Source organism: Xyrauchen texanus, chromosome 21 (genome assembly GCF_025860055.1).
Source record: "Xyrauchen texanus isolate HMW12.3.18 chromosome 21, RBS_HiC_50CHRs, whole genome shotgun sequence".
NCBI lineage: Eukaryota > Metazoa > Chordata > Actinopteri > Cypriniformes > Catostomidae > Xyrauchen > Xyrauchen texanus.
In genome coordinates this window covers 26729132-26755261 of record NC_068296.1, presented here as the reverse complement: position 1 = coordinate 26755261, position 26130 = coordinate 26729132, and the positions used below count along the sequence as shown (strand labels likewise).

At 38.8% G+C, this 26130-nt stretch overlaps 1 protein-coding gene across 1 annotated transcript in view; it reads right to left on the bottom strand.

Annotated features, from left to right (window-relative positions):
• LOC127661844 (ankyrin repeat and BTB/POZ domain-containing protein 3-B) overlaps positions 1-24681 on the bottom strand; it is a 94937-nt gene extending 70256 nt beyond the window's left edge. Inside the window, exon 1 of the mRNA XM_052152770.1 lies at positions 23362-24681. Coding sequence (XP_052008730.1) covers positions 23362-24226 — 865 coding nt within the window. The 5' untranslated portion in view covers positions 24227-24681. The remainder of the gene's footprint in view (positions 1-23361) is intronic.
• Positions 24682-26130: the final 1449 nt, after the last annotated feature.

Sequence of the window (26130 nt, the reverse complement as noted above, 5' to 3'; positions counted from 1 at the left end):
TCTGTGTTCTCAAAATGGTGCACCGACAGAGACCTGGACCCACGGACATGTGGGGTGTCGTCGCTGCTCGTATTTCTACAAGAGCTGCTGGATAAGGGCAGATCCCCATCCACGCTCAAAGTGTATGTGGCGGCCGTTGCGGCGTTCGCTGAACCCCTGCACGGCCAGTCATGGGGTAAAAACGAGCTGGTCATCCGCTTCCTCAGGGGAGCTAGAAGGATGAACCCCCGCGCCCCCATCGGTTCCTATCTGGGATCTTTCTATAGTTCTCGAAACTATGAAAGCCCCCCTTTCGAACCACTTCAATGCGTGGATTTGAAATACCTTTCACTCAAAACCGTTTTTCTGACTGCCCTGTCATCAGTCAAACGTGTGGGAGACCTTCACGCGCTGTCTGTCAGCGCTGCGTGTCTTGAGTTTGGACCAAGTGACTCCAAGGTCATTTTAAAGCCTAGACACGGCTATGTTCCCAAGGTGATCGGTACTCCTTTCAGAGCACAGGTCATTTCCCTATCGGCGCTGCCAGCACCGGATAGCGAACGCGACGCCAATCTCCTTTGCCCGGTCAGAGCACTAAGATTGTATACTGCACGCTCCGCTGCTTTCAGACGCTCCGAGCAGCTTTTCGTTTCGTTCGGAGGGCGCACCAAAGGTCTCGCCGCTCGAAACAGACACTATCTAGATGGATAGTGGACGCTATTGCTGCTGCATACGCGTCAAAAGACCTGCCGTGCCCGTTGGGCATTAGGGCTCACTCCACTAGAGGCATGGCATCCTCGTGGGCATGGTCCAGCGGAATTTCCATTCACGACATATGTGTGGCAGCGGGATGGACTTCCCCTCCACCTTTGTCAGATTTTACAATATGGAAGTGCCCGCTCTGCAGGCAAAACTACTAGCGGTTTAATACGCTACAGCTCCCCTGGTGAGCTGCACTGATGGGACACATTCCACGCAGACCGGCACCGCCACTCTGTCGTTCCCGTCCTACTATGTGCTTATGTATTACACAATCAATGACCCGCATTCTTGCCGGCCAAATATTATTTCCCCACTCATAAGGGCTCCCCGGGTCCCCCTTAATTCCCTGGGGCTCATACAGTGGATGCTTGGCGCGCACGGCGTTGACAATGGGTTCCCGTAGCGTAAGCTAGCTTACGCAATACGAGAGAACCTCTCGTAAGAGAACGTATCGGTTACCTAACGTAACCTCGGTTCTCTCTAGATGAGGGAACGAGTATTGCGTAGCCGGCCGTGCTCGCGCCACGAGCGACTTTTCGCTTCAGTCAATGAAAACCAGGGTTCCAGCCTACGAACTACGCTTATATGCACTCTAGTCACGCCCATTTTGGCGGGCTTTGATGCAGTGAGCGCGCGGACGCCTCTCATTGGATGCGAGTTCGCCCAAGCTCGTCTATAGGCTGCAGCAGTTGCCGCAGAGCAACCTATGAGCTCGCTAGCTAGCTCGCTCAAGGTCTGCAGCTGCCGCACTGCGTTGACAATGGATACAAAAATTAAGGATAATTTTTTGGCTTCAATATCTCAGAAAAGATGAATCTTTCCCGTAGCGTAAGCTAGCTTACGCAATACTCGTTCCCTCATCTAGAGAGAACCGAGGTTACGTTAGGTAACCGATACGTTTTTACCGTTTATTGGTTAAATAGCTCAATCACAGCACAGTGTCAGCATTGTTAAAAATGTCAGTCTATATACTGTGTGTAAAAGTTTGGAATAATGTACAGATTTTGCTGTTTCGAAAGGAATGTTGTGCTTTAATTCACCAAAGTGGCATTCAACTGATCACAAAGTATAGTCAGGACATTACTGATGTAAAAGATCAGCACTATCACTATTTGAAAAAATGAATTTTTGATCAAATCTAGACAGGCCCCATTTCTAGCAGCCATCACTCCAACACCTTATCCTAAGTAATCATGCTAAATTGATAATTTATTCATCTGAAAACTATTTGGTTTGTTAAATGAAGCTTAACATTGTCTTTGTGTTTGTTTTGTCAAAAATAAAAATAAAAAAGAAAGAAACAGCTTTCTCTAGAAACTCATCAGTCAATCGTCAATTGTTTTGAGGAATGAAGGCAATACAATGCTTGAAATTGCCAAAAAACTGAAGATTTCATACAAAGGTGTACACTACAGTTAGGGCTGGGCGATATGGCAAAAAATATTATCACAACTTTCTTTTTCATATCATTTGATATCGATATTTATCACGATACTCAATCACATTTGCAATTTTTTTTTAATTTCCAAAAAAATAAGAGAAAACACGTTATGGTCTAAAGGCGCTCTGGAAACACGGACCTCATGTTTACGCACATGTGGGGAAAACAGGATGCGGGTGTGGCCCGGGACAGGGCATCAGTGAAGCGTCTTTCAGTGCTAGAGAAAAATATTCAAGTATACAGTGCAGAAAGATCAGATATGATGTAACCAACGCTGTTGTTTTGTTGCGCTGCTCACTAGAGATGATGAGAGGGCGTAACCGTCGTCATGATGTTTGTAGTCAAGATGGAATCAATCTGGGGTCCGGATCTGGAACGCAGTGACCAGCGTAGCGGGGGCAATAGCAACTTCATATAGTTTGGGGCAGAAGAAATCTATGCAAAGCCACTCCCAATGCTAGGGAACCACTTGCCCCGCGCTGCAGTCAATTTTACAATCCACCTCGCGAGCTTGACGATCAGCTTCCATAGGAAGGAATTGAAAGCGCTCGCTCACATTCGCTCACTACGCGCCAGTGGAAACATACGATAAGAAAGTCAAACTGCTAGCGTTTTTAGCAACACGCATGTCTAGATGTAGAACAAAGGCTAAATATGGAAAATGACTCAAAAGCTTATCGTCGATATCATGGAGTTTTTTTAGCGCGATAAATATTGATATCGTTTTATCGCCCAGCCTTAACTACAGTCTATAAAGACATAGGACAACTGTCTCTAGCAAGGACAGAAAGAGATGTGGAAGTCCAGATGTACAACTAAACAAGAGGATACGTACATCAGAGTCTCTAGCTTGAGAAACATATGTTTTACATGTCTTCAGCTGACAGCTTCATTGAATTCTACACGCTTAACACCCGTTTCATGTACAACAGTAAAGAGAAGACTCAAGGCTGCAGGCCTTATGGGAAGAATTTCCCATAAGACACTTTTGAAACAGAAAAAAAAAAGAAAATGTTTGAGTGGGCAAAGAAACAGACATTGGACAACAGATAATTGGAAATGAGTGTTATGTATCTTAACTCCATTGAGCTTTTGTGGGATCATCTAGACTGTAAGGTGCGTGAGAAGTGCCCGACAAGACAGCCACATCTATGGCAAGTGCTACATGGAGTGTGGGGTGAAATGTCACCTGAATATCTGGACAAACTGACAGCTAGAATGCAAAGAATATGCAAAGCTCTCATTGCTGCACATGGAGGATTTTTTGATGAGAACTCTTTGAAGTAGTTTCAAATTGTAATAGTAATTTCTCACGTTATTAATCTCCTGACTCTACATTGTGATCAGTTTAATGCCACTTTGGTGAAAAAATAACAATTTCTTTCCATAAGAGCAAAATCTGTACATTATTCCAAACCTTTGGCTGCCAGTGTATATATAAAATTATACATAAAAGAAAAATCTAAACTAGTTGATTTTTTAACGACTTGTCGGCCATGATGACCCATCCTTAAAATGTGTCATCTTTCCTCAGTCATGCTTTGACCATGTTTAATGTCTCTAATGATGACTCTGACCTTATGACCTTTGAGTAAATGCTATGAGGAGGTGGATAGTGCTAAACTGCAGATAAACCTGTAAAGGAGAGCATATGATTTGTTGCTGGAGCATATGAAATACAATCAGATCTTTGTCATCTGGAGAGCTGATTCCATCAGCAGTTTCAAAACCACAAAACTCAAAAACCTTCCTGACCTTCACCAACACATTGGACCACCAAATCTTCACTGCTATGTTGATTATGAGTCCATCGTTTTCATGTCATGTTTGAAATTTGTCTTCATTGTAGACAAATTTCAAATTAATTTGTGAAAAGTTTTTTAAATAGGTGGACATCTGGTCACCCTAGCCTGTGTTCTACTTCACTTTAAACATCCACTTGGGGAATCCCCACCACCATTTTGGAAGACCGTTCCACTTTTTTTTAAGAGGGTAAGGAAAGATTCTGTTGACAGAAACTTCTAAACTCCTCAATTTTGACCAAGGGAGCAAGCCTATATAGATGTATGCTTAAGGCAGCTCAAAATCCCACAACAATGCCACTTTATTGTGACATCACAGCACAGGTCGCTCTTAACTTACTCCACCTCTACATAACTCTAATGTATGATGGAATTTCAGTTAGGTCAATTAAACAGTTTAAATGAGTTTAACAGCATAATACTTGTAGCTACCTTAAACTGACTGTTTGTTAAACAGCCATTGCCTGTGTTACCATTTTCGTTTTTGTTTGTTTAAAACTTGATTAACAAATAATAATAATAAAATCAAAATCTTAACAGATGAGATTTATACACAAGCCTCTGAAATTACAACTAAACGTAACTTTTCAGGTGCAAAATCATTAAATAATTCCACAAAATTCGATCAGCATCAGTGATCAGGGTTTAGGGTGTTCCATTTAAATCCATTGCACAAGTTCTGCCAGTAATGTGCACTCGCTGTACATAAGCAATGACTTACATCTGAGTTCATGAGATGGAGGGAAGTTAGCGAGGGATCAAATTTGGAAGTGGAAAGCAGCCCTAGTTGTATTAATTGAGTCTGATGATATCCCCTTGATGTAATTTGCTGAAAGTGCATTCTGGGGTTTGGCCAAGTAATGAGTGAGCCATAAGAATGACAGCTTTGCCTTTTGTTGATGATATACTTTAAAGAACAAATTTTAAATCTATACCTGCAAATAGATCTGCAAATAGATGACCTCAACTCTAATTGACGAAAAGCCACAAAACGTTGATTTTGATTTTATGGGCTCTTTAAGTTTTGTAAAGTTCTAACCACTGTTGATTGTTTGAATAATAAACCCAAGGCTACTTTTAACAAATAATAATTTATCCCATGAACACTAGATACATTTGATCTTTTCATCATGCATTCAAAGCTGAAAGGTATGCTGTGTTTAAACAGAACTCAGGTCTTGTTAGTTATATAAAAGCACAAATATCCAGTTAGATTAGAGGGGATATTTTTTTTATCAGTTTTGGCACCATGAATGGGCAGGTGGATTGGTGAAATAATTGTTCATATGGCACTGACATTGCATGGGAAAACCAGCCTAATGCAGGTAAATGTACCAAGAACAGAATTAAATGCAGTCTCTAGAAATAAAATCACACCCTGGATGAAGTTTGTTCAGTAACTGAAAAACCCAATGTCAGCAAGTTTGGCAGACTGGCTCCATCTTACTGACCTTATCAGGGCAGAGCTTGTTCTCAGTATTCTTTTTATGATTTTTCTACAGTAAGTCCATTTAATGTCTCAAAAGACCTCATTAAACCCATCAGTTTAATCAGCACAATTAGTGATAACATGCAAGAGATTATTCCCTGTTAAACAAAATGTTATAGCATTTTAGCAGATGTGTGCATCTACATCTTGTACTCCATTATTGAGTGAGTCCAAATGGCAGATGGGGGGAGTATTCGGGGAACCTGTTTGAAACATTTATTATGTCGGCTTGAAAAAGTCAACAAATTGTTGAACACTTTGAGCTGATTAAACCTTCAAACTGTTCTGGAATAATTTGCTTTCTAACTGATCATAATTATGGTTTCTGTTTGATATGTCATTTCCTTATGCCATTGTTACCTGGAGCATTTTATGAGTTTTTAAACATTAAGCAACATCATCTAGAGGTAAATTAATTAATTAATTAATGTAGTTATAAATATTTTTTACAACAAAGCCGTTTTGGCATTCTGAGTGTTGTCATAGAAATAACTTCCAAGGTCCCAGGACGCAAACAAATCCGAGTACATCCTCAAAGTTGCCATTTCGTAATTACAGTAAAGCGGCGGTCACACTATGCTTTGAGCACGCAAACGTTTTTCGGACAATGCAAAAGAACAGGATATGATGTCACGTGATAGGGCTTCTGGTTTACATCACAAATAACAATAAAATTCAAAATGTTAAAATATATCGTCTGTTCACATTCAAGCAACAATAAAAACAGGCAGCTTTGAAATATGCATCCTTTGAATTGAGCCAAGAGCTCAGTGTGATATAACGTTTCCAGCTTCTATTGGTCACACGTCTTCTCATCATCCAGATTCGCAGGTAAGAGTTCACCAAACTTGAACTTTTTTTGTATGCAGCGGATTATGACATTTCTTCGCATGAGCTTGCGTTTCCGGTCTGAACTGACCGCAAAGTGTTGTGTGACCACCACTTAAGTCCAACACAATGTCTGAATGCAGAATTTGATTTACATTGATGGAATGTTCAACCTGGCTAAGACTATTCAAACTCCAAATGTCATGAACGCAGTGTAAGTTCTTAATGACATGGTCACCATCAAGAAGGGCCCTTGAAACCACAAAGACACAAACCACTTATGAATAAACAACGCATCATGAGGCTATAAATTCTACAGTAATTCCTGGACTTACTCTTGAGCACATTGAGTTTACAGTATACCATGGTGTAGTAGAATGTTGTTTACTTGGAATACTTAAGGGATGATGTCAGTTTTCTGGGTGTTAGCAAGAGATTCTTTCAATGGTTTTCAGTTGTGTCATGGCCACAGAAATGGAATGTTCCATGCTGGGTTTCTGTTCTTAAAGGCAGTAGTTACTAGTGACATCAGAGGCAAATAAAGCTTCCAAGCCATGGTAAAAATCCAAGTGACATAATGCACTGCCCATATATAATATTAATCGCAAATGCAGACCTCTTTATCTGCAATCATTAACCAAACCAAATGGCTTCAAGGCATTGCCAAATGTTAAAATCTTAAGTCTGTGGTATCTCACCACAAATAAATAGTCTTTTTTCATTAAACTGTAAATGAAGCAATTACAATCGAATGAGGATTATCTTAATAGCTCTGCATGCTGCTGAAATGGAGTTTGAATGTTTCTGAAGCTCTGCCACTGGCAATGAATTACTAACATTAGACTACCAAATGACAAAGAAGTGAAGTGAATTAACCAATCAAGCATTTCGTCATTGTATCTTATCAAATAATGGAAATTAGCCTCTCTGACTCATGCTATACCCCCTGGCCAAACAGACATAAGTTACTTAAATACAAACCTTTATATATGAAATATTGAATTTAATGATAAGTAACCATAGGACTACCAGACCTGATAAGAGAAACCACATATCACAAGTATTCAATCACAAACTGAACTGAGCAGCAGAGGAGAAGCTGCCTGCTGGTGGTTTATTATTGGAGCCAGCACTATGTGGTCAAACAAAAAGGGATCAATCTAAAGCATGCCGGATGTGAACCCAGGTCAGAAAATAATGACCCTGGCAACATATCAGTAACTACACTACAAAGCCATTTAACTAAAACTGGGGCACTTAATAAACAATATTAAATCTATTAAAAGTAGTGCCACAGGATTCACTATAAATAAATGATGCTTGCAGATAGCGTTTTTATTTGCATGCACTGTCTGCATTGTTTTAGAACCCGGTGTATTAAAGGAATTATGCTAAAAAGGTAACGGCACAAACACACCAAACATGTTGTGCTAAATGCAATTTGTATGACTTAAGTGAGACTGTACAGCATCACTCCACCACTCAACTCTAAACATTAAATCATAATTTTATGAATTACTGCTGCCATGATCAATAGAAAATGTATACAAACATCTCTTTTTAATACAATTCAGTTTACCGACTGCTTTCTGCTTTCAATTTCCAGACAAGGCAATAGTGCAGAGTTTTGTGAATAAGACGCAATCTTTAATAAGACTATTTTACTTAGATAAGAGCCATGTTTGTGCTGTTCAAGAATGTCAATAATTTAAATGCTAATGACACAGCACTTTTTCAGCACATTTATCGCCCTGTTAAATTAGATTGTAGATGCTAAATGAATAAAACAGGTTTATGCATTAAAGAACTACGTGTAAAGTGATGCAACTACTTTGTCAGTTAACCCCATTGAGTTCTGTGGAATAAAGCAGGTCACTGCCTGATTGCAGAAAATGAGGAAATGAAACAGAGAAAGAAAGAGAAAATAGGCATGAAAAACATTGACACTCTGAAGTCATTGTTGTGGTTTGCAGAGCTGTTGAAAAGCTCAGCCCTGATCCAGAGAGTCTTGGGCCATTTCAAAGAATCTTTTAGTGTATTCTGTATGTTATTTTGGTAACACAGTCTATGAAGCCCATATTTACAATGCATTGTAAAGTCATTATAATGCATTAGTGATGTCTCATAATACACCTTATAATATGATATAACTTCTCATAAATAATTGTAACCACAATTATAAATATATATAATATATAATATAATAATACTACTCATAGATATACATTAGAGTATAATGCATTATAAAACCAGCAACATCCAATTTTATCTGCAGAAGTTATAATGCATTATATATAATTGTAATATTTATTATAGGTATGCTTTAAGTAAAGTGACAAAAGCAATGTTGTCTTATAACATCCATAAGATATTTACAAGACATTACAACTCATGCTGGAAATGATATACATTACACATGCACAAAATAACACTCGTTCAATGTAAATAATATTACAAAAAACACTTGTAAAGTTACAAGGCTAAAATATGTATGTTGATCACACATGTAGCCAATCTTGGGTGTAAACACAACAACAACAACAACAAAATAATAATAAAAACATCTGATTCTACACTGGACTCTATTCAATAAACTTTAATGTTCGTGAATCTTATTTGGAGGCATATTTTATAAACAACGTCCACTGTATAAGTTTGACTTTTTTACAAGTTTATGTTTTTGCTGTTTATAAGAAGATATTGTTTTAGTAACTTTCCTTAAAGCAGACAAAGACACTTCTAATATGATCATGTCATAAAGCCTTTTGACTATTTACATTATGCTGCTTTTGCATGACAGCACTTATATGATTAACTTTATTAGCTTCTGCTGCATTAAAATTGGATGTTTCTTATCTTATAATGCATTATACTCTTAAGTATAACAAATAAATATGGGAAGTCTTATAATGTATTATAACTGTTTTTATAATTATTTATGAGAAGTTATAACTTGTTATAAGGTGTACTATGAGACATTATGAATGCAGTATAATGCATGTATAATGCCTTTACAATGCATTATAAATATGGGCTTCATAGAAAGTGTTACCATTATTTCTATCTTCTGTAACCTTCAAGAAACAGAATTTTCTTATAGAATAATGCATAAACATGTCCATCAGACGTCAAAGATCTGCAGTGACACAACCCCTCATGCGTACCATAATTCAAACAAGCTTGTTCTTTTCCTTTGCATAACTTATCCGAAGGCGATAGGCCACTATGTCAAAGACAGTGTTCAAGAAACTGATGTTCAACAGCAAAATCACTGCAAGGAGAACATTTGACAGGCCCTGCTGCTGCTTGTGCAAGATTCTCAGTTGGAGACAGTTCACTGAGTACTCTTCTGCATGAATATCAGTCTTGCACTTGCATTCTAAAACTATTATATCTGAATCCTTTTCACAAACGGTATGACTATCTTGATTCTGTCACCATTCACTTTCATGGCTCTTTTTCCATACAATGCAAGTGAATGCTGACTGAGGCTAACAATTTGCCACTTTGTGTTTCACAAAAGAAAGACATACAGTTTTGAAACATCATTGGGGTGAGTAAATGGTGACAGTCAATTTTCATTCTTGGATGCAGGATCCCTTTAAAGGTAAGTTCATCCTGACAGCCTCAGTCACCATTCAACTGAATATTTTTGGTTCATCATTATCATACACATTTTTCCAATCTACAGTCAACTCTACCGTAGGGGAATGCCATGCTTGGCAGGAAGATTATTATAAAAGGGAGCCAGGCAGGAGCCTTTCAAGGGAGCGTCTCAGGACAGATGGGCTGGTTGCATGAGTTCTAAACAAAAGCCAGAGGGATTGGCAAGGGCACTGCTTTATTGTTTGTTGATTTCTTTTGACATTGGGCCCCTTCAGCATGTTGAGCTATTTTTTGTGTACACATCTACTGACATACTCAAAGGTCTCTTGAGAGGCAGGTAAAAGGAGAACTCTGACAGGCTATAGGATACCCCCAAAATACAACTGTGACATCACTACAACTGACCCATTTTAAACCTCTAGCAATACTTGATGGCTTCATTTGGAGATGGAAATTGTGTGAATGCAATGTATAGTTGATAATTGATGTACTACATACAACAATTAAAAAATGTAACTGGTATTACTACAAAACAATTACACTGCCCTGTGATTTGACTAAAAGAGGCTTTTTCAGAGTACGCTGTAATGCTGTAAATGTTCAATCACATGACTATGAAATCTTTCTAATTAGCATTCATTTGGCTCAGTAAGAGAATTTGAAATGATCTCTGCAACGTTAGATCATCATTTAATGATCATCATTTAATGCGTCCTAAAAACACCTCTGGCTAGAACAGTTGAAAGATTTCTTGCCTCATGCCAACATACTGAAAACCCTATATACCCTATATTTTCTAATCAGCCAACTGTGTGGCAGCAATGCAGTGCATAAAATCATACAGATATGGATCAGGAGCTTCTGTTAATATTCACATCAACCATCAGAATGGGAATAAAATGTGATCTCAGTGATTTTGACTGTGGTATGACTGTTGGTACCAGACAGCTGGTTTGAGTACTTCTGTAACTGCAGATCTTCTGGGATTTTCACGAACAACAGTCTCTAGAGTTGATGAGAGAGGTCAACAGAGAATGGCCAGACTGGTTCGAGCCGACCGAAAGGCTACTGTAACTTAGATAACTGCTCTGTACAATTGCGAGCAAAATAGCATCTCAGAATGCACAACACATCGAACCTTGAGGTGGATGAGCAACAATTACCATATTAATGTACCATGGTACTTCTGGTACTTTTTTGTTGGTGCATGAAGGCTAGGACATGTCACAATTCTCACAATCACTGCTGCACCTACTGAACTGATTTGACACACACACAACATAGTATAATGTCAAAGACCAACTGACATTCAATGATGTATGTAACTTTGCTGTGCCTTAAAGGGGAGCACAGAATATTTGGCCAGCCCATAATAGGAGATCCATAGGTGCTTCTTCCTTGTTGTTTTTGAGAAATCATAGCCTACTTGTTCCTCTTTTAAAGGATGTTCTGAAAGTTTCCTTTAAATGTATTTATATAGGTCACACGTCTGATCAGCACAAGGGGATTCTTTTATGAATCAGTTCTTCCTTTAAAGAACAGTTCTTTTACTTCCATTTTGAGACAAAATATTGTCATTTTTATCAATCAGGTAAGAATGAATCAAATTAATAAGGCAAATGCTAATTTGATGTCCCCTTTGCATGGCAAACGCAGTTTAACAAAGTAACTAATTCTTCCTTTTCTAACATATTGTGCAACTATGGCATTTTTCTTTTATCATGCATTGTAATAATGGCTAACTTGCCTGTAGAAATAAGAAATCAGAAGTCATCACATTTGTCACTTCTTAAGAATGCCTGTAAGTGTAGGAGGATAGTGCACATCTTAGTCACTGGTGAGATGTTACAATCCTCTTGAATTAACCAAAGCTGCTCTCTTTAATTTCCTTTATCTTTCTCAAAAAAAAAAAAAAACAAAAGTTCAGAGCATTCTTTAAGTCCTTTTAATTTTGTCTTAAAATGGTCATGTGATAAAATGTAATGTGAAATTGCTTTATTACAATTTTTTCAAAAACACAAAACGTTTTTTTACTAACTTTTTTACTAAAGCGTTATTTTTTTTTAATGTTCCCACATTCTAATCTTAGCGTTTAAATAGTAAAACTTGGCATTCTTCTGGGGTTCAGGATGGGCCTATTGATTATCCAGTAGATGTCATTAAATGTGGGCTGTAGTATGTAAATATTTTAGGTTTTTGACTTTATAAATCCAAGCCATTTTTGCAGATTAGTTTCAATAAATGCTCTTTTTTTGGACCGTTGAAGTTTTGAGATCTGAAAGTTGCCATATGTTTCCAAATCATGTCAAACTCTTATATCTCAAAAAATCAAGAAAATGTTGATTCCTCAATGACCCCTTTAAAGTCATACACATCTTAGTAATGTCCTCTTAAATTGATGTGGGTAAGGGAAAGTTCAACATTTTATAACATTCACTTTAAAATACTTTGTTTTCCAGATGGTCACTCTCTTTTTGACAGCCACTATTAAATACTGTGGTTTGGCGCATATGCAACTATGGTGAGTGGATCTTCTGTGCGTCTTGATTTGACTCTGTCACTATCCGGCCCAGGTTGAAACGACTGCCAGCTCCATCAGTCTATTCAAATAAAGGCTTACCCAGGCAGATCCACGTTTAGCCATTGGCTGCCCTACTTACGGCCTCAACTATGAGAGTGAATGGACTAAATTGGATGGAAACATTTTACTCGTTTGTGCAGGCGGGGGACTCAGTTCACCACAAGGCTTTTGATTGGTCAGGCAGACATTCACAGAAAGACTACTTCTTTCTAATACAACTCTTACAAGCCATTTCCTAAGGGAAACGTACAAAGGCACAGTTGGGAGCTTACCTTCTGAGGACAAATGGGAAATGGCAGGCTAGTTTTCTATACTTGAGTAGAAAGCCTATTTATAGCTTCATAGCTTTAGATGGCAAGGATAGAGTTGAAACTTGAAATTCAGAGAGCACCTTTCTGAAAGATGTCTACTATAACCACATCAGGGCAGTATCTAATCTCAAACAGAATGTGCAGTAAGTTTGCCTTCATGGGCAAAGTCAACACAATCTGTAGCACTTTCTTTTGCCTGCTCCAATGGGCATGTTAAACAGTAATTAATAGTGATCTAATGACAAATAGAGTGTTGTTTGTCCAGTATCAGTTTTGACTCTTCAAGTATGTAGATCTCCGCTGCTACATATTACCAAAGGCAAAACATTTGGAATCACATACTACCTTGCCACTATTACTATTTTCTACCTAATAGAACAAATAGTAAGAGTAGTATGGTAGTATGCAATTTCAAATGTATCCAAGTCATTTCACTTGGCGGCCATCTTGGTAGCACCTCCAGGCAGCTATAAGTTTCAGAAATATATTTTAAATCAGCAATACGATTTGACAACAATGGAGCCATAAATTGTGCTTCTTCAGCTCAAATCACACTATAAATGATTAGTAAACAAACAGGCGACACCTCTATCAAAAAGGCATCTGTTTATTTTGTACCTGAAAGGCAGGACTTCCATATCTACAGCCGCCATGTCAGTTCTGCGAGAGTTACGATTTATTTCATTCTTATTCCTATGAGCAGTCAATCTCCTCCCCTTTAGACTGTCTATAACCAGCATGCAAAGAAGTGCAGCATTAGCTAACATGTCTGGGCATGTAAACATTTTATTATGCAGGTCCCTTATTAGGTTCTTCCTCAAAGGCAGCATTGTAAACTAACTTCTGAGAGTGAAACACATAAAACTGAGCATATAAAAAGTGTTACATAACTATGGAAATGAGAATCTTCAGTCATATGTAGGATATACTTTCAAACAGCTGGTTAACAGTAAAACGGCATGAGCCTTTAGGAATGATGCTCATGTGCCCATGATTAAGAGCCATCTGCCTGTGGACCACTTCCCCTAATTACATCAAATGCTAGTCACCTGAAACCAGTACAATTACGCAAGCTTCTCTAAAGTAGTTGTAACATAGTGACTTCCTTAAATATGTGTAGAAAGAGAGCACTCTAATGAGTCACCTTATTGACATATCGCAGCATGGGTTGGCAGTATATGGATGAAGGAAAACAACAAGGCAAATTCACACTCAATGTTTGCGTAACATCCTGTCAAGTAAGATGACCTTGAAAGGCTTTTTGAAGACAGCATACAATAGATTAAATATTTTATTTAGAAGCATTCATTTATCTTTTACAAGTAAATTAATTCAGAAATGTGAAATTTAAACAATTTTTTCAACGTATAATTTCGTTGATAACCAAGAAAATATTACATTCTTATTTTAAGAATTTGTTCTAGAGTGACATTACGGTACCTTGGAGGCCAGTATGAGACCAGCTTCCTCAGGAGGTACCTTCATACAAAAAGGTTGTATGTTACCTCACTGACTGACTGTGTTGCATTTGATTTTGGACACAGCAATTTTGCTATTTTGTCCTCACACACGCACACACACGCACGCACGCACGCACACACTTCAAAAAACAATGCTTTTGTCATTGTTTTGGAAACGTCAAAGTGATGCTAAAGAACCCGTTCCCATCCTTCACATCCAAAAACATCTTTCACAATATAATTATGCTGTGATCCAGATGTGTTTGACATATCTCAGACAATCTGCTGCGTTATTCATTAATTAATTCTCTGTTCAGAATAAAAATCACACCCTCTGTCATCCATCAGCTTAATCACAGACACCAGGACAGGCAGGATTCATGTCTGGGGCACAAAATATGAATATTCTAATGATTCAGTTACAGAACTTTCCTCATGGCTAGGATTTAAACTTGAAAAAGTATAAACACAAAGCTGAAACGCATGCAAGAATAGAACAACAAATATGCACACATGCACATATTTTGTATTGCTCAAGCAACTTTAGGCTCTAGGCATCATCCCAATGACGCTTGCCAAGTTTAATCTCAAAAGACTAAAGCATTGGTAAGAAACAGCAGATTACAACAAAATTCAAAATAGCAAACTGACTAATGTATAAGCCCGACCTTGGAAAACAGTGTATTTTCGACTATGTGTTTGAAAATGTATGTTTTCTGCTAACTTCAAAATGGCATAAAATCTATGGAGTACATTTGTTGCAATGCCACAAGATTCGTAAGCAGAGCTGTAAGGGCAAATTTGAACTGTTGGTGGTGCTAGAGGTTTAGAGAGACTGACCTCAAATTTAATCAGTAGACTTATCAGATCCTGCCCTATAATGTCCCAATTTTCATAACATTGTACTATATGGTTCTTGGGGCCTTGAGACAAAAATTAAGTGAAAAGAAAAAGAAAACAAACAAACAAACAAACAAACAGTATAGGGTTCCTATAGCTAAATTGGTAGAGAATGTTGCTAGCAATGCCAAAGTCATAGGCTCACTTCGGAGGGAACACAAATACTTACAATAAATGTATACCTGAAATGGACTCTACATTGCTCTGTGTTAAAGTGTCTACACACCTACAGGTGCATGGCACCTAAAAAACTTTCAAAGACAGTGTTGTCTCCACCTATACTTGATGCTTTAATGTAAGCAACAAAGTAGTACTGTAATGAGTAGCCACGTTAATGGAAAACATAATGAAGGAAAAAAACAGGCCAACTTTGGTGATTCCACCCTGATTTCTCAAGTTCGTGTTGCTGAGAAAAAGGCAGTAGGTTATTTTTTATACTCAATTTCTTACAGTATACTTTTGGTAAATCTTTCCATTAATTGAATGCGTCTGTGTATGTCCTCTCCAGAAAGTGACCTATGATGCTGCAGGCCTTCTTCTTATGTTCGCTTAAGCCACTTTCTTTAGCGTTGGCCCACTTTTTACATGAAATAAGACTTACATAGAGCATGTGTTTGCAATAAAAATTTCATGACACAAGAAAAAAGTACATGCACACACACCTTGAAATAATATAAACCAAATGCCAACTGCACAGGATGAAGCTGTGGCAATCAGTCAAACAAGACAACCTACTTTTGCTTTTCCAAGTGCGGAGTAAAAGAGCCTTTATATGGTATATGGTTTCTGTTGTTTTGATTCGGTATGAGCATTTATACATTTGATCTTGTGCATGTGGCACTTTCCCACACACAAATCTTTTATGCACATTCACACACACAGATATGCATAAACACAGACGAAACACACACCTTGGTAGTCTGAAAAGTTATTCAGTATTTTTTTGTAAATCCTTCCATCCACAAAGCCCTGAATTCCATCAAGACTTTTGTGTGCTGGCAGTCTGCAGTACCTATTTATGTGAACACCACAATATTCTGAACTGTTTCTTTTTCTACCTGTCTCTTTATGTCTCTCTTACAGGATTCACCACTCTATTCACTCACAGAATGTCCAAATCTCCAAAGGTTCTGAGCAGCAGTAAATCCTTCTAGATAGGTAAAGAACAGCCAGTAACACAGCAAACAGCCCTGAGTGTATTAACATGATTTTAGTGTGATAAAATCGCTTACTAACCTTTCCTGTGTAAAGTTATAGCAAATTTTACAACTTCGTTGCCATGACAATGTAATGTCAACAAACCCTAAAATGATTGTAAAAATTATGATTTAAACAACTTTCCAGCTCAAATAATACATGAGTTTTAACAAAATAATTAATGTAAGTGCTTTTATAAAATTATAAGCTTCACATTTCCACCTTCAAACCCTCCAAAGATTGACCCCATTCACTTCCATTGTAAGTTCCCCATTGTAACCTCAAGGAAAATAAGAAAAATACAAAAAGCAATGTTATGCTTTTAAACCCCATTAACTTCCATTGTCAACAACATGTAACTCAATGGAGTGTTTTAATATATGATGCAAAGAAATAGGAAATATACCAAACGGAACACACAAATAGAACGTTGTTAGAACTATTGAACACAGCAACAGTTACTAGAAAGCTGAAACCCTTTATGGTATAGATTGCTATTGAAGGAGGTTGTCTGACCTCTGTCTGACCTTAGCTTGTGGGAATGCTGTTTGTTACTGAGCACTGTAGAGCTACAGAATGATTTTTGTCATTAATGTCTTCTGATAAGAGCATGCTGATAGTGGTCACTACAACAGCATCTCTAGTGCCATTGTCCACTTGTCCACTGGGCTGCCCTAATGGTGAATTGCAATAGGTTCAGTGTGAGCATTTATTTGATAAGGGTCTAGTCTTTTCTCCAGTCTTGGGTGCCTGTGTTTGTCTTGACTCTTTTTAAATGTAGTGTGATGGGGATGTAGTGAATATTGCTGGTAATCTCCATCCAGTCTGTGGGGAAATACTGGAAAGGAACGCCTTTTGTGCTTTTAGATACTCCAATACATTGTCAGAGCATTACCTGCTATAGGCTATTTCATATTTTACTTACTGACTTTGACATTGACCTTATCTCCTGTTTTATGGTTTTCTTGTTTCAACAATGGCTTCCAACATGTTGGTTACACCACAATGACTTTGATTGTGCGGACAAGTTTTTCTAATATGAATAACATTTTAAAATGACACATCTTGACTACTTCTTGTTCTTTTATAGAAATAGTAATAAAATATACCAAACTAGATAAAGGTTTTTTTTTTTTTTTAAGAATTTCAGCCATTAGACTTTTTTAGTTGTCACAAACACAGGATTTACACCCCATAATATGTATTAACATTATTTTAATTCAGACATTGAAAACATGTTCATCATTGAAGCCGTGTATGCAAATCATTGTCAGAATGAACTGCAATTTTTATGTTTTTTTGGTCTTTCAAATTAATAGATCCAGACCGAAGAAAATGAGTTTTATAGATCATCATTGATCTATAAACTGATACTGTACATATTGCAAACAAAATGTTGTCTTTGAGTTTGTCTGTGTGTGTACATGTTTATACTACATTGTACCAAATGTCCACATAAGGATAGTAAAACCTGAGATCACCTACCTTGTGAGGCCCAGCCAGTTGTCCCTATGAGGGAAATGGCCTATTAGACAATCTACACAATGTGTTTTTGAAAATGTAAAAATGCAAATAGGTTTCTATGAGGGTTAGGTTTAGAGTTAGAAATTATCGGTAGATATGTATAAAATCCATGAAATGCATGGAAGTGTATGGAGAGTCTCCACAATAATATAAAAACAAGTTTATGTGTGTGTGGGGGGCGCCCTCACTCCTGCCATGCATCCATATGTGTCTTGGTTTATTTACAAAAACTGGAATGTGAGCACATGTGTGTGGGTGAATCCACACAAAGCCGTGGCTAAGTGAGAAACAGTGTGTCTAATGCGCAGCTCATTACGTTTCATAGTTCAGTACATTTTGATGAATAGAGGAGTGTTCCCCTCTCTCAGAACCTGCCATATCAGCTCTGCTGAGAGCCATCTGTGCATTGGGGTTTGCTCTCATGCATACTACATCACATGCTTGCAGGAGATCATCATCTGTACATTTAACACTCAACTGTATTAATTCTCACATTAAAAAAAGGCCAAGCTGACAAGACAGTTTTGCATACACTGAAAGATTGTGGCTTTGTGATAAAATAGAGACTAAGGTTATATCACACATTTGATTCATTCAGAATCTTTTGATCTTATGTTGTGTGCTGTACTGTCTTCATATATTAGAGACAGGGAATTGTCTCTATTTCAACGTCACAGGCGATGTCGAGAAGCAGTAATTTTCCATTGTCTTTGCTGTAAAGTATAATAACACTTGTTAAATTTGTGCTGGTCAGACAAAGTCAGACTGAGCATTCAGACAGATGCAACTAAGATTATAAAATACATTCTGCTAATTTTTACCATCACTTCATCTCCTGTCTTCTACTATAATGCCTTGCTGCCTGTACCTAGCTCTTAGGTTGGTAGAAGAGTTAACTGTCATAGACTGGGCTGGACAGTCCTTTCTGTCTGTCTTGTAATGTGTTGGTGTGTGTGTCTGTGTTCCCTCTCTCCCTCTTGTGTTTTGCAGGTGCCACATGAAGAATGTCAGCTCTGTTGCCAGGACGACTGATTGTTTCTCCACCCAGCTGGCCACCAGTGGCACCTGCCTCCAATTACCAGCTCCTATATATTCTCTCTTTGTTGGATTGTTTGCTGTGTTGCAGCTCTGTCAGTATGTTCTGGTCTGTTCCCTGTTTCAGTCCATTTAGTATCTGTTTTGTTTTTGGTTGTTTATTCATTCTTCTCCTTTAAAATAAAAGCCTGCCTTCCTGCATTTGGGTACTTCCTTATTAACCATGACATTAAGATAGGCTGTTGATGTTGACTGATTTTTGTTATCAGACAAATCATGGATGGATGATTTATCATTCAATTGTCAGGATGGCTGATATAACATTTTGGAAAAAAATCCCATACTTTGCAACTTCAGCCACTCTTTCCTGAAGCTGGGATATGCAGAGTGACAGGTGTGATACAGTCAGCATATGTTTTGGCAAACTTTCCTAAATTTTACTATAAGTGGGCCACGTTTCTGAAAAATGAATAGGCCTCATGTGTAAATTAGGTGGTTATATGTTAATGTTTTTAGTTTCTGATTAACCGTATTTACTGCATAGTTTCAATAAATTGTCTGGGGAGGAAGTGTTCATAATACAACAAAGTACAGCATTGTGTAATATTGGAATGTGCTTCTGTTTGACAGGTTGGCACAAGTCTGTCACATGAGACTTCCTCTTGCGTTGTGGTAAATTATGTCAGGTATCTCACTGCAAGAGGTGTCAATGTATATAAACTTTGTTTTTTATCTGTGTTGTCTTTCCTGCATTGCAGCACTGTAGAATGTGAGGATTATAGTGATTTTATCTTCTGCATTTTCAAGAAAGTCTGTGGGTAGAGAATCTGACAGCCAAGAACCTTCAGCACTTGAAAAACTACAACAAAAAAATCCTAACGCACTGCCTACGCTTTCTTGATTCGTTTAAAGGCAAGAGCTAATTTGTTTGAAAAAAATTTTTGGGGAGTTTTTTGTGACAAAACCGAATACTTCATTGACTTTTGTAAAGACTGTGACAAATAAGATCATACTCTATTGACAGCTTTCAGAATGTTAAAGATTTTGTGTTAGAATGTATAAAGGAAAGTGTTATATCGGGCAATGAAACCAGCAAATAAGCTTAGGCTAATTTAAGGTGTTTTTTTCCTAGCAGGGTATTAACAATCTGTGAAACCAAGTATAAGACTCCACTTCAGTTACATTATCTTCCAACATTATCCTAAATTGTGTGAAATGCCTTCAGCAAAATGGCCCCAGAAGAAATCCCAGGCACCTATAGCTCCAGAGAGTAAAGAACCTGCTGTGTATTGGAGCGGCCTGGTACAACTAGAGCTGTGTCATGCTTGGGTGCCACAACACTTGCCTCCCTCAACACACACATACAGCTGTCTCACATACAAACACTAAAAGTCACCCATCAGTGCCTGGCACAGGGCACACAACAGACCTGGTAACACACAGCAGGCCACCTCTGCAGTTGAACCGACAGCCTCCACATCACCACAGCAGGAGGAAGCTTGCAAATTCCATTATGGAACACATTTAATATGTTTATGCATATTCAAGGAAATTGAGAGTACACTAAAAACGTACACTCGCACACAAACTAAAAACTCTACCTCTAACACAATTTAAAGCAGATGTATTCTCTGTTTTTTCTTGAAATAAATCCAGAGTGCAATTAAAACTGCTCTCCTGAGAAGAACAAAGGGTTATCACAAATGGGCTATTATCTGGCAGCCCATCTTGAAACAATTCTTGGGGAAGAAATGTACCTAACTATGGAGATGTAATCTCCTCATAATTGGTTATTGGCAACTCACCTCTTAATCTATGCAAAATAAGACATTTCAACAGAGGGAAATGCACTCCAGTAATGGGATACTGTAGTCTGTCCAATATACACAAAAACTAATCTAAGACTCTTCATTTTATTCCATCACTGTCTGATTTCTATATGTCTGCAAAGTATAGATGTATGTGATTATGTGCCTCAACACAATATACAGTGCATCCGGAAAGTATTCACAATGCTTCACTTTTTCCACATTTTGTTATGATGGAACAAATAAAATGGAACAATAAATGTGCCTTATTCCAAAATTGATTAAATCCATTATTTTCCTCAATTCTACAAACAATACCCCATAATGACAACGTGAAAGAATTTGTTTGAAATCTTTGCAAATGTATTCAAAATAAAAAAAATAAAAAATCACATGTACATAAGTATTCACAGCCTTTGCTCAATACTTTGTTGAAGCACCCTTGGCACCAATTACAGCCTCAAGTCTTTTTGTGTATGATGCTACAAGCTTGGCACACCTATTTTTGGGCAGTTTCTCCCATTCTTCTTTGCAGGACCTCTCAAACTCCATCAGGTTGGATGGGGAGCCATTTTTAGATCTCTCCAGAGATGTTCAATCCGGTTCAAGTCTGGGCTCTGGCTGGGCCACTCAAGGACATTACCAGAGTTGTCCGTAGCCAATCCTTTGTTATCTTGGCTGTGTGCTTAGGGTCATTGCCCAGTCTGAGATCCAGAGAGCTCTGGAGCAGGTTTTCATCAAGGATGTCTCTGTACATTGCTGCATTCATCTTTCCCTCGATCCTGACTAGTCTCCCAATTCCTGCTGCTGAAAAACGTCCCCACAGCATGATGCTGCCACCAACATGCTTCACTGTAGGGATGGTATTGGCCAGGTGATGAGGTTTCCTCCAGACATGATGCTTGCCATTCAGGCCAAAGAGTTCAATCTTTGTTTCATCAGACCAGAGAATTTTGTTTCTCATGGTCTGAGAGTCCTTCAGGTGCCTTTTGGCAAACTCCAGGTGGGCTGTCATGTGCCTTTTACTGAGGAGTGGCTTCCGTCTGATCACTCTACCATACAGGCCTGATTGGTGAGTGATGCAGAGATGGTTGTTCTTCTGGTAGGTTCTCCTCTCTTCAAGAGAAATGCTGGAGCTCTGTCAGAGTAACCATCGGGTTCTTGGTCACCTCCCTGACTAAGGCCCTTCTCCCCCGATCGCTCAGTTTGGCCGAGCAGCCAGCTCTAGGAAGAGGCCTGGTGGTTCCAAACTTCTTCCACTTACGGATGATGGAGGCCACTGTGCTCATTGGGACCTTCAATGCCGCAGACATTTTTCTGTACCCTTCCCCAGATCTGTGCCTCGATACAATCCTGTCTTGGAGGTCTACAGACAATTCCTTGGACTTCATGGCTTGGTTTGTGCTCTGACATGCACTGTTAAATGTGTGACCTTATATAGACGGGTGTGTGCCTTTCCAAATCATGTCCAATCAACTGAATTTACCACAGGTGGACTCCAATTAAGTTGTAGAAACATCTCAAGGATGATCAGTGGAAACAGGATGCACCTGAGCTCAATTTTGAGTGTCATGGCAAACGCTGCCAATACTAATGTACATGTGATTTATTTCGTTTTTTATTTTTAATAAATTTGCAAAGATTTCAAACAAACTTCTTTCATGTTGTCATTATGCGGTATTGTTTGCAGAATTTAGGAAAATAATGAATTTAATCCATTATGGAATAAGGCTGTAACATAACAAAATGTGGAAAAAGTGAAGCGCTGTGAATACTTTCTGGATGCACTGTACACCTTAAATGCAGTATATATTGTTAGTTTCATATCTTTGCAAGTGGCACTAGTCCATATATAATCCTAAAATGGATGCCAATAGACTACTCTAATGTAGAGAAACCTCTCTGCCAGGCAGCTGTATTAAATCAATGACATCATCACTCTCTTTAGTGCTGCAATACTGTCAAGTCCATATTGTTGCACAAGCATTACTGGAAGGTTATACATTAAATACCCCCTTCGCTCCAGGGTCCATCACTTGATTATGTCATCCTGGACACCCTGGAAGCACTCTGAATGATATGTTTGTATGTACTGTAAATGTAAATGTACCACTTATACAATTCAAGTGAACAAAATGGGATTGTGAATTAATTACCTGTGGAAAATGCAGCTGAACTAGGTATTAGAAATGAACCACTCTCTAACACAGTTACATTAAACACAGTACTCGGCCACGAGTGGACATGTCCACACACACACACAATCTATATTTAAAGCACATCCCTAATAAATTAAGTTATCTCACATCACTGAGCTTTTTGTGCCAAACATCCTTGATGAGACTGTAATATATACACACTGATGATGTCAGTCCCTGGGCAATGAGCCTAAAACTTAATTTCATTGTATAATGGCTGGTAACTGGGTTTTTTTTCCTCTCCATCTGTTCAAACACCACATTATAATTCTAAACTCTAAAAAGAAAAAAGCATAAAAGTATATATTTTTTTTTAATTAACCTCTCCCAGAATAATAATAATTAAACAAATATTTGAACAATCATTCAATCAGTTTGCATGGGCAAAGGATATTGAATTTCGAACGGTTGTAAAACTACTTTTAAGGTGGAGAACTTACCGTTGGCATTTTTCCCACATATGAGATGCTGATAGGGCAAAAGGAGGCCGTACATCTCTGAATCATTGCTCAGAGCCTGCTCAAAGGATTCCAGTGTAAATTTGGGGATCCCGTTATCTTTCTCCACCACTGAGCTATTCAACACCCGGGTGAAGACCTCTCGGAAGAGGCTCTCCATACAAGCGGTCAGGTATATGGCCGCATGCTCGTGGATGCGCACCGCGACCCTGCTGTCCACCATCCACCTGAAGAACTTCCCCACGGAGAACACCAAGCCGCATCTTTCGGATTTTCCCCGGCTGAATTTATCCTCGGTGCTCATGTTGTACATGGAGAGCGCGCTGAGCGCCGAGGCGATGCAGTTGACCGAGATGGTCCACGAGAAGATCATCTTGATGGCACTTTGGATTTCATATTTGGTGCATTTGCCGTAGCGCAAACTCAGGCGCTGCGCTTCCCTGGCGATCCTCACCAGCGCACGGCTGACGAGCGCAGAGAGCCGCGCCAGCAGATCCGCGGAGACGGTCCCGAACCTCAACTCTTCCTCCTTGTTGAGCGCGTTCTCCACCTCCCCGAGGCTCCACGGCACATCCTCAAGCTCGGGAAGTTTCGCACTGTGTCCGGAACACTCCAGGGTCTCGGCGTCTTCCGCCAGGACGGTGTTGACGGTGTCTAAGCTATTGTGTCGACTGTGCATGGAGTCGGTCAGTTGCCAGCAGTTCCCTCCATGCGCATAGGAGATGTGCGCCTCGGAGCAGCACAGAGACAAGCTCGATGACCTGAAGGAGTCCGCGGCTCCACCGTAACCCGAATCCAGCGTCAAATCCTCCAGGGTCCTCACCACGGATTTACCCCTTTTTGCCATAACTGCACTTCATATTGTCCATAAGCCTGAAACCGAGGGGAAATGCTCCTTTGCGAAGAAATGCAACTAGTTAACTGTATTCTCTGTTCACGATGGTATTCGAATGGCACGAGAGAGTGAGGAGTCAGGCGTGTTTCGAAATTGTTACATTCACTGTTGAAAAAACGCCCCCCAACTTTGAAGGAGCAGCGGTGTTGTTATGACACACACACACACACACACACACACACACACACACACACACACACACACACACACACACACACACACACACACACACTAGTGTATTTGAAGGCTGTGAAGCACAAGTTGGAGGAGGAGCCACAGAGATTACAGTTAACGGGACAATTTCTACTAAACCGTTGGTTTTGAAATTGCAGGGCACTGTATGATAGTTCAGATTGAACTCCTCTCTCCAGTGTGTGTCATTACACCTGTTCCTCTGGAGATCCCCTGAGAAGGTTATAAATTCCCCCTTTGACACCTACCTTCATTTGGCTTCATTTTTATTCTAATGACAATTTTATATATATATTTTTGATAGACAGACAGATACACAGAAAGATAGATAGACAGACAGACAGATGATAGATAGATAGATAGATAGATAGATAGATAGATAGATAGATAGATAGATAGATAGACAGACAGACAGACAGACAGACAGACAGACAGACAGATAGACAGACAGAAATATAGATAGATAGACAGACAGACAGACGATGATAGCTAGATAGATAGATAGATAGATAGACAGACAGACAGACAGACAGACAGACCGATCGATCGATCGATCGATAGATAGATAGATAGACAAAAAGACAGATAGACAGACAGATGATAGATGTATAGATAGACAGACGATGATAGATAGATAGATAGATAGATAGATAGATAGATAGATAGATAGATAGATAGACAGATAGACAGATAGACAGATAGACAGATAGATAGATAGATAGATAGAGAAAAAGACAGATAGACAGACAGATGATAGATAGATAGATAGATAGATAGATAGATAGATAGATAGATAGATAGATAGATAGATAGATAGATAGATAGACAGACAGACAGACAGACAGACAGACGGATGATAGATAGATAGACAGACCACTTCTCAAGAGTCTCCTGGTGCGATGTAATGTCTTTATTTAATGTAAGTCAGTGATTTGATGCAGACCACTGCAGGTTAATCTGGAAGGTTTATCTGACCTTCCAAATGATTTTGAAAAAATCACGGCATGCATCCGAACGTTCTCTGAGCAAAACTCAGCAATGAGTTTAACAACACTCAACACATTCAACAGCATCGGTGCACGTCAAACGATCCGTGGCCCAGTTCCAGAGGATCGCACGTGTTTAAGCTTGTCTGGTTCAGTTGTTCAGTTTCTCTCTTCTCCAAAACATGAATCAGCAACATTTGGGTAAGCACTTTTGATCCCGTCTTATTTACTCAAATGTATATATGCAAATTGCTTAGCTGCTGAGCAGGGCCTTAGCAAGGATTTCTGGGCCCCATATAACTAACTGTATATTGATCTGGGCCTCTTACCTATTAAAAAATACAGTTTTTAATTTGTTGTGGGCCCCCTGGACCTTTGGTCCCCTAGAATTTTTACCACCTTTCAGCCCACTAGATACGGCCCTGCTGCTGGGTGCTGTTAAACTGCAGAGTTAAAAAAAAATGTAAAAGCGGTTACAGATGTGATGTAAGCTCATATGCACAACCTTTTTTCAACCCGATTATGAAAACCAAACCTTCAAAGAAAATACAAAAGAAAATTTATATTTTATACTCAATTATTTTCTGTAGTGCTTGTAAAAAGATTATGTGAATTGTTATTGAACTTGCCGATGTATAAATTCTGACAGTGTTTATTTCTATAGTGTTCTCAATCCTG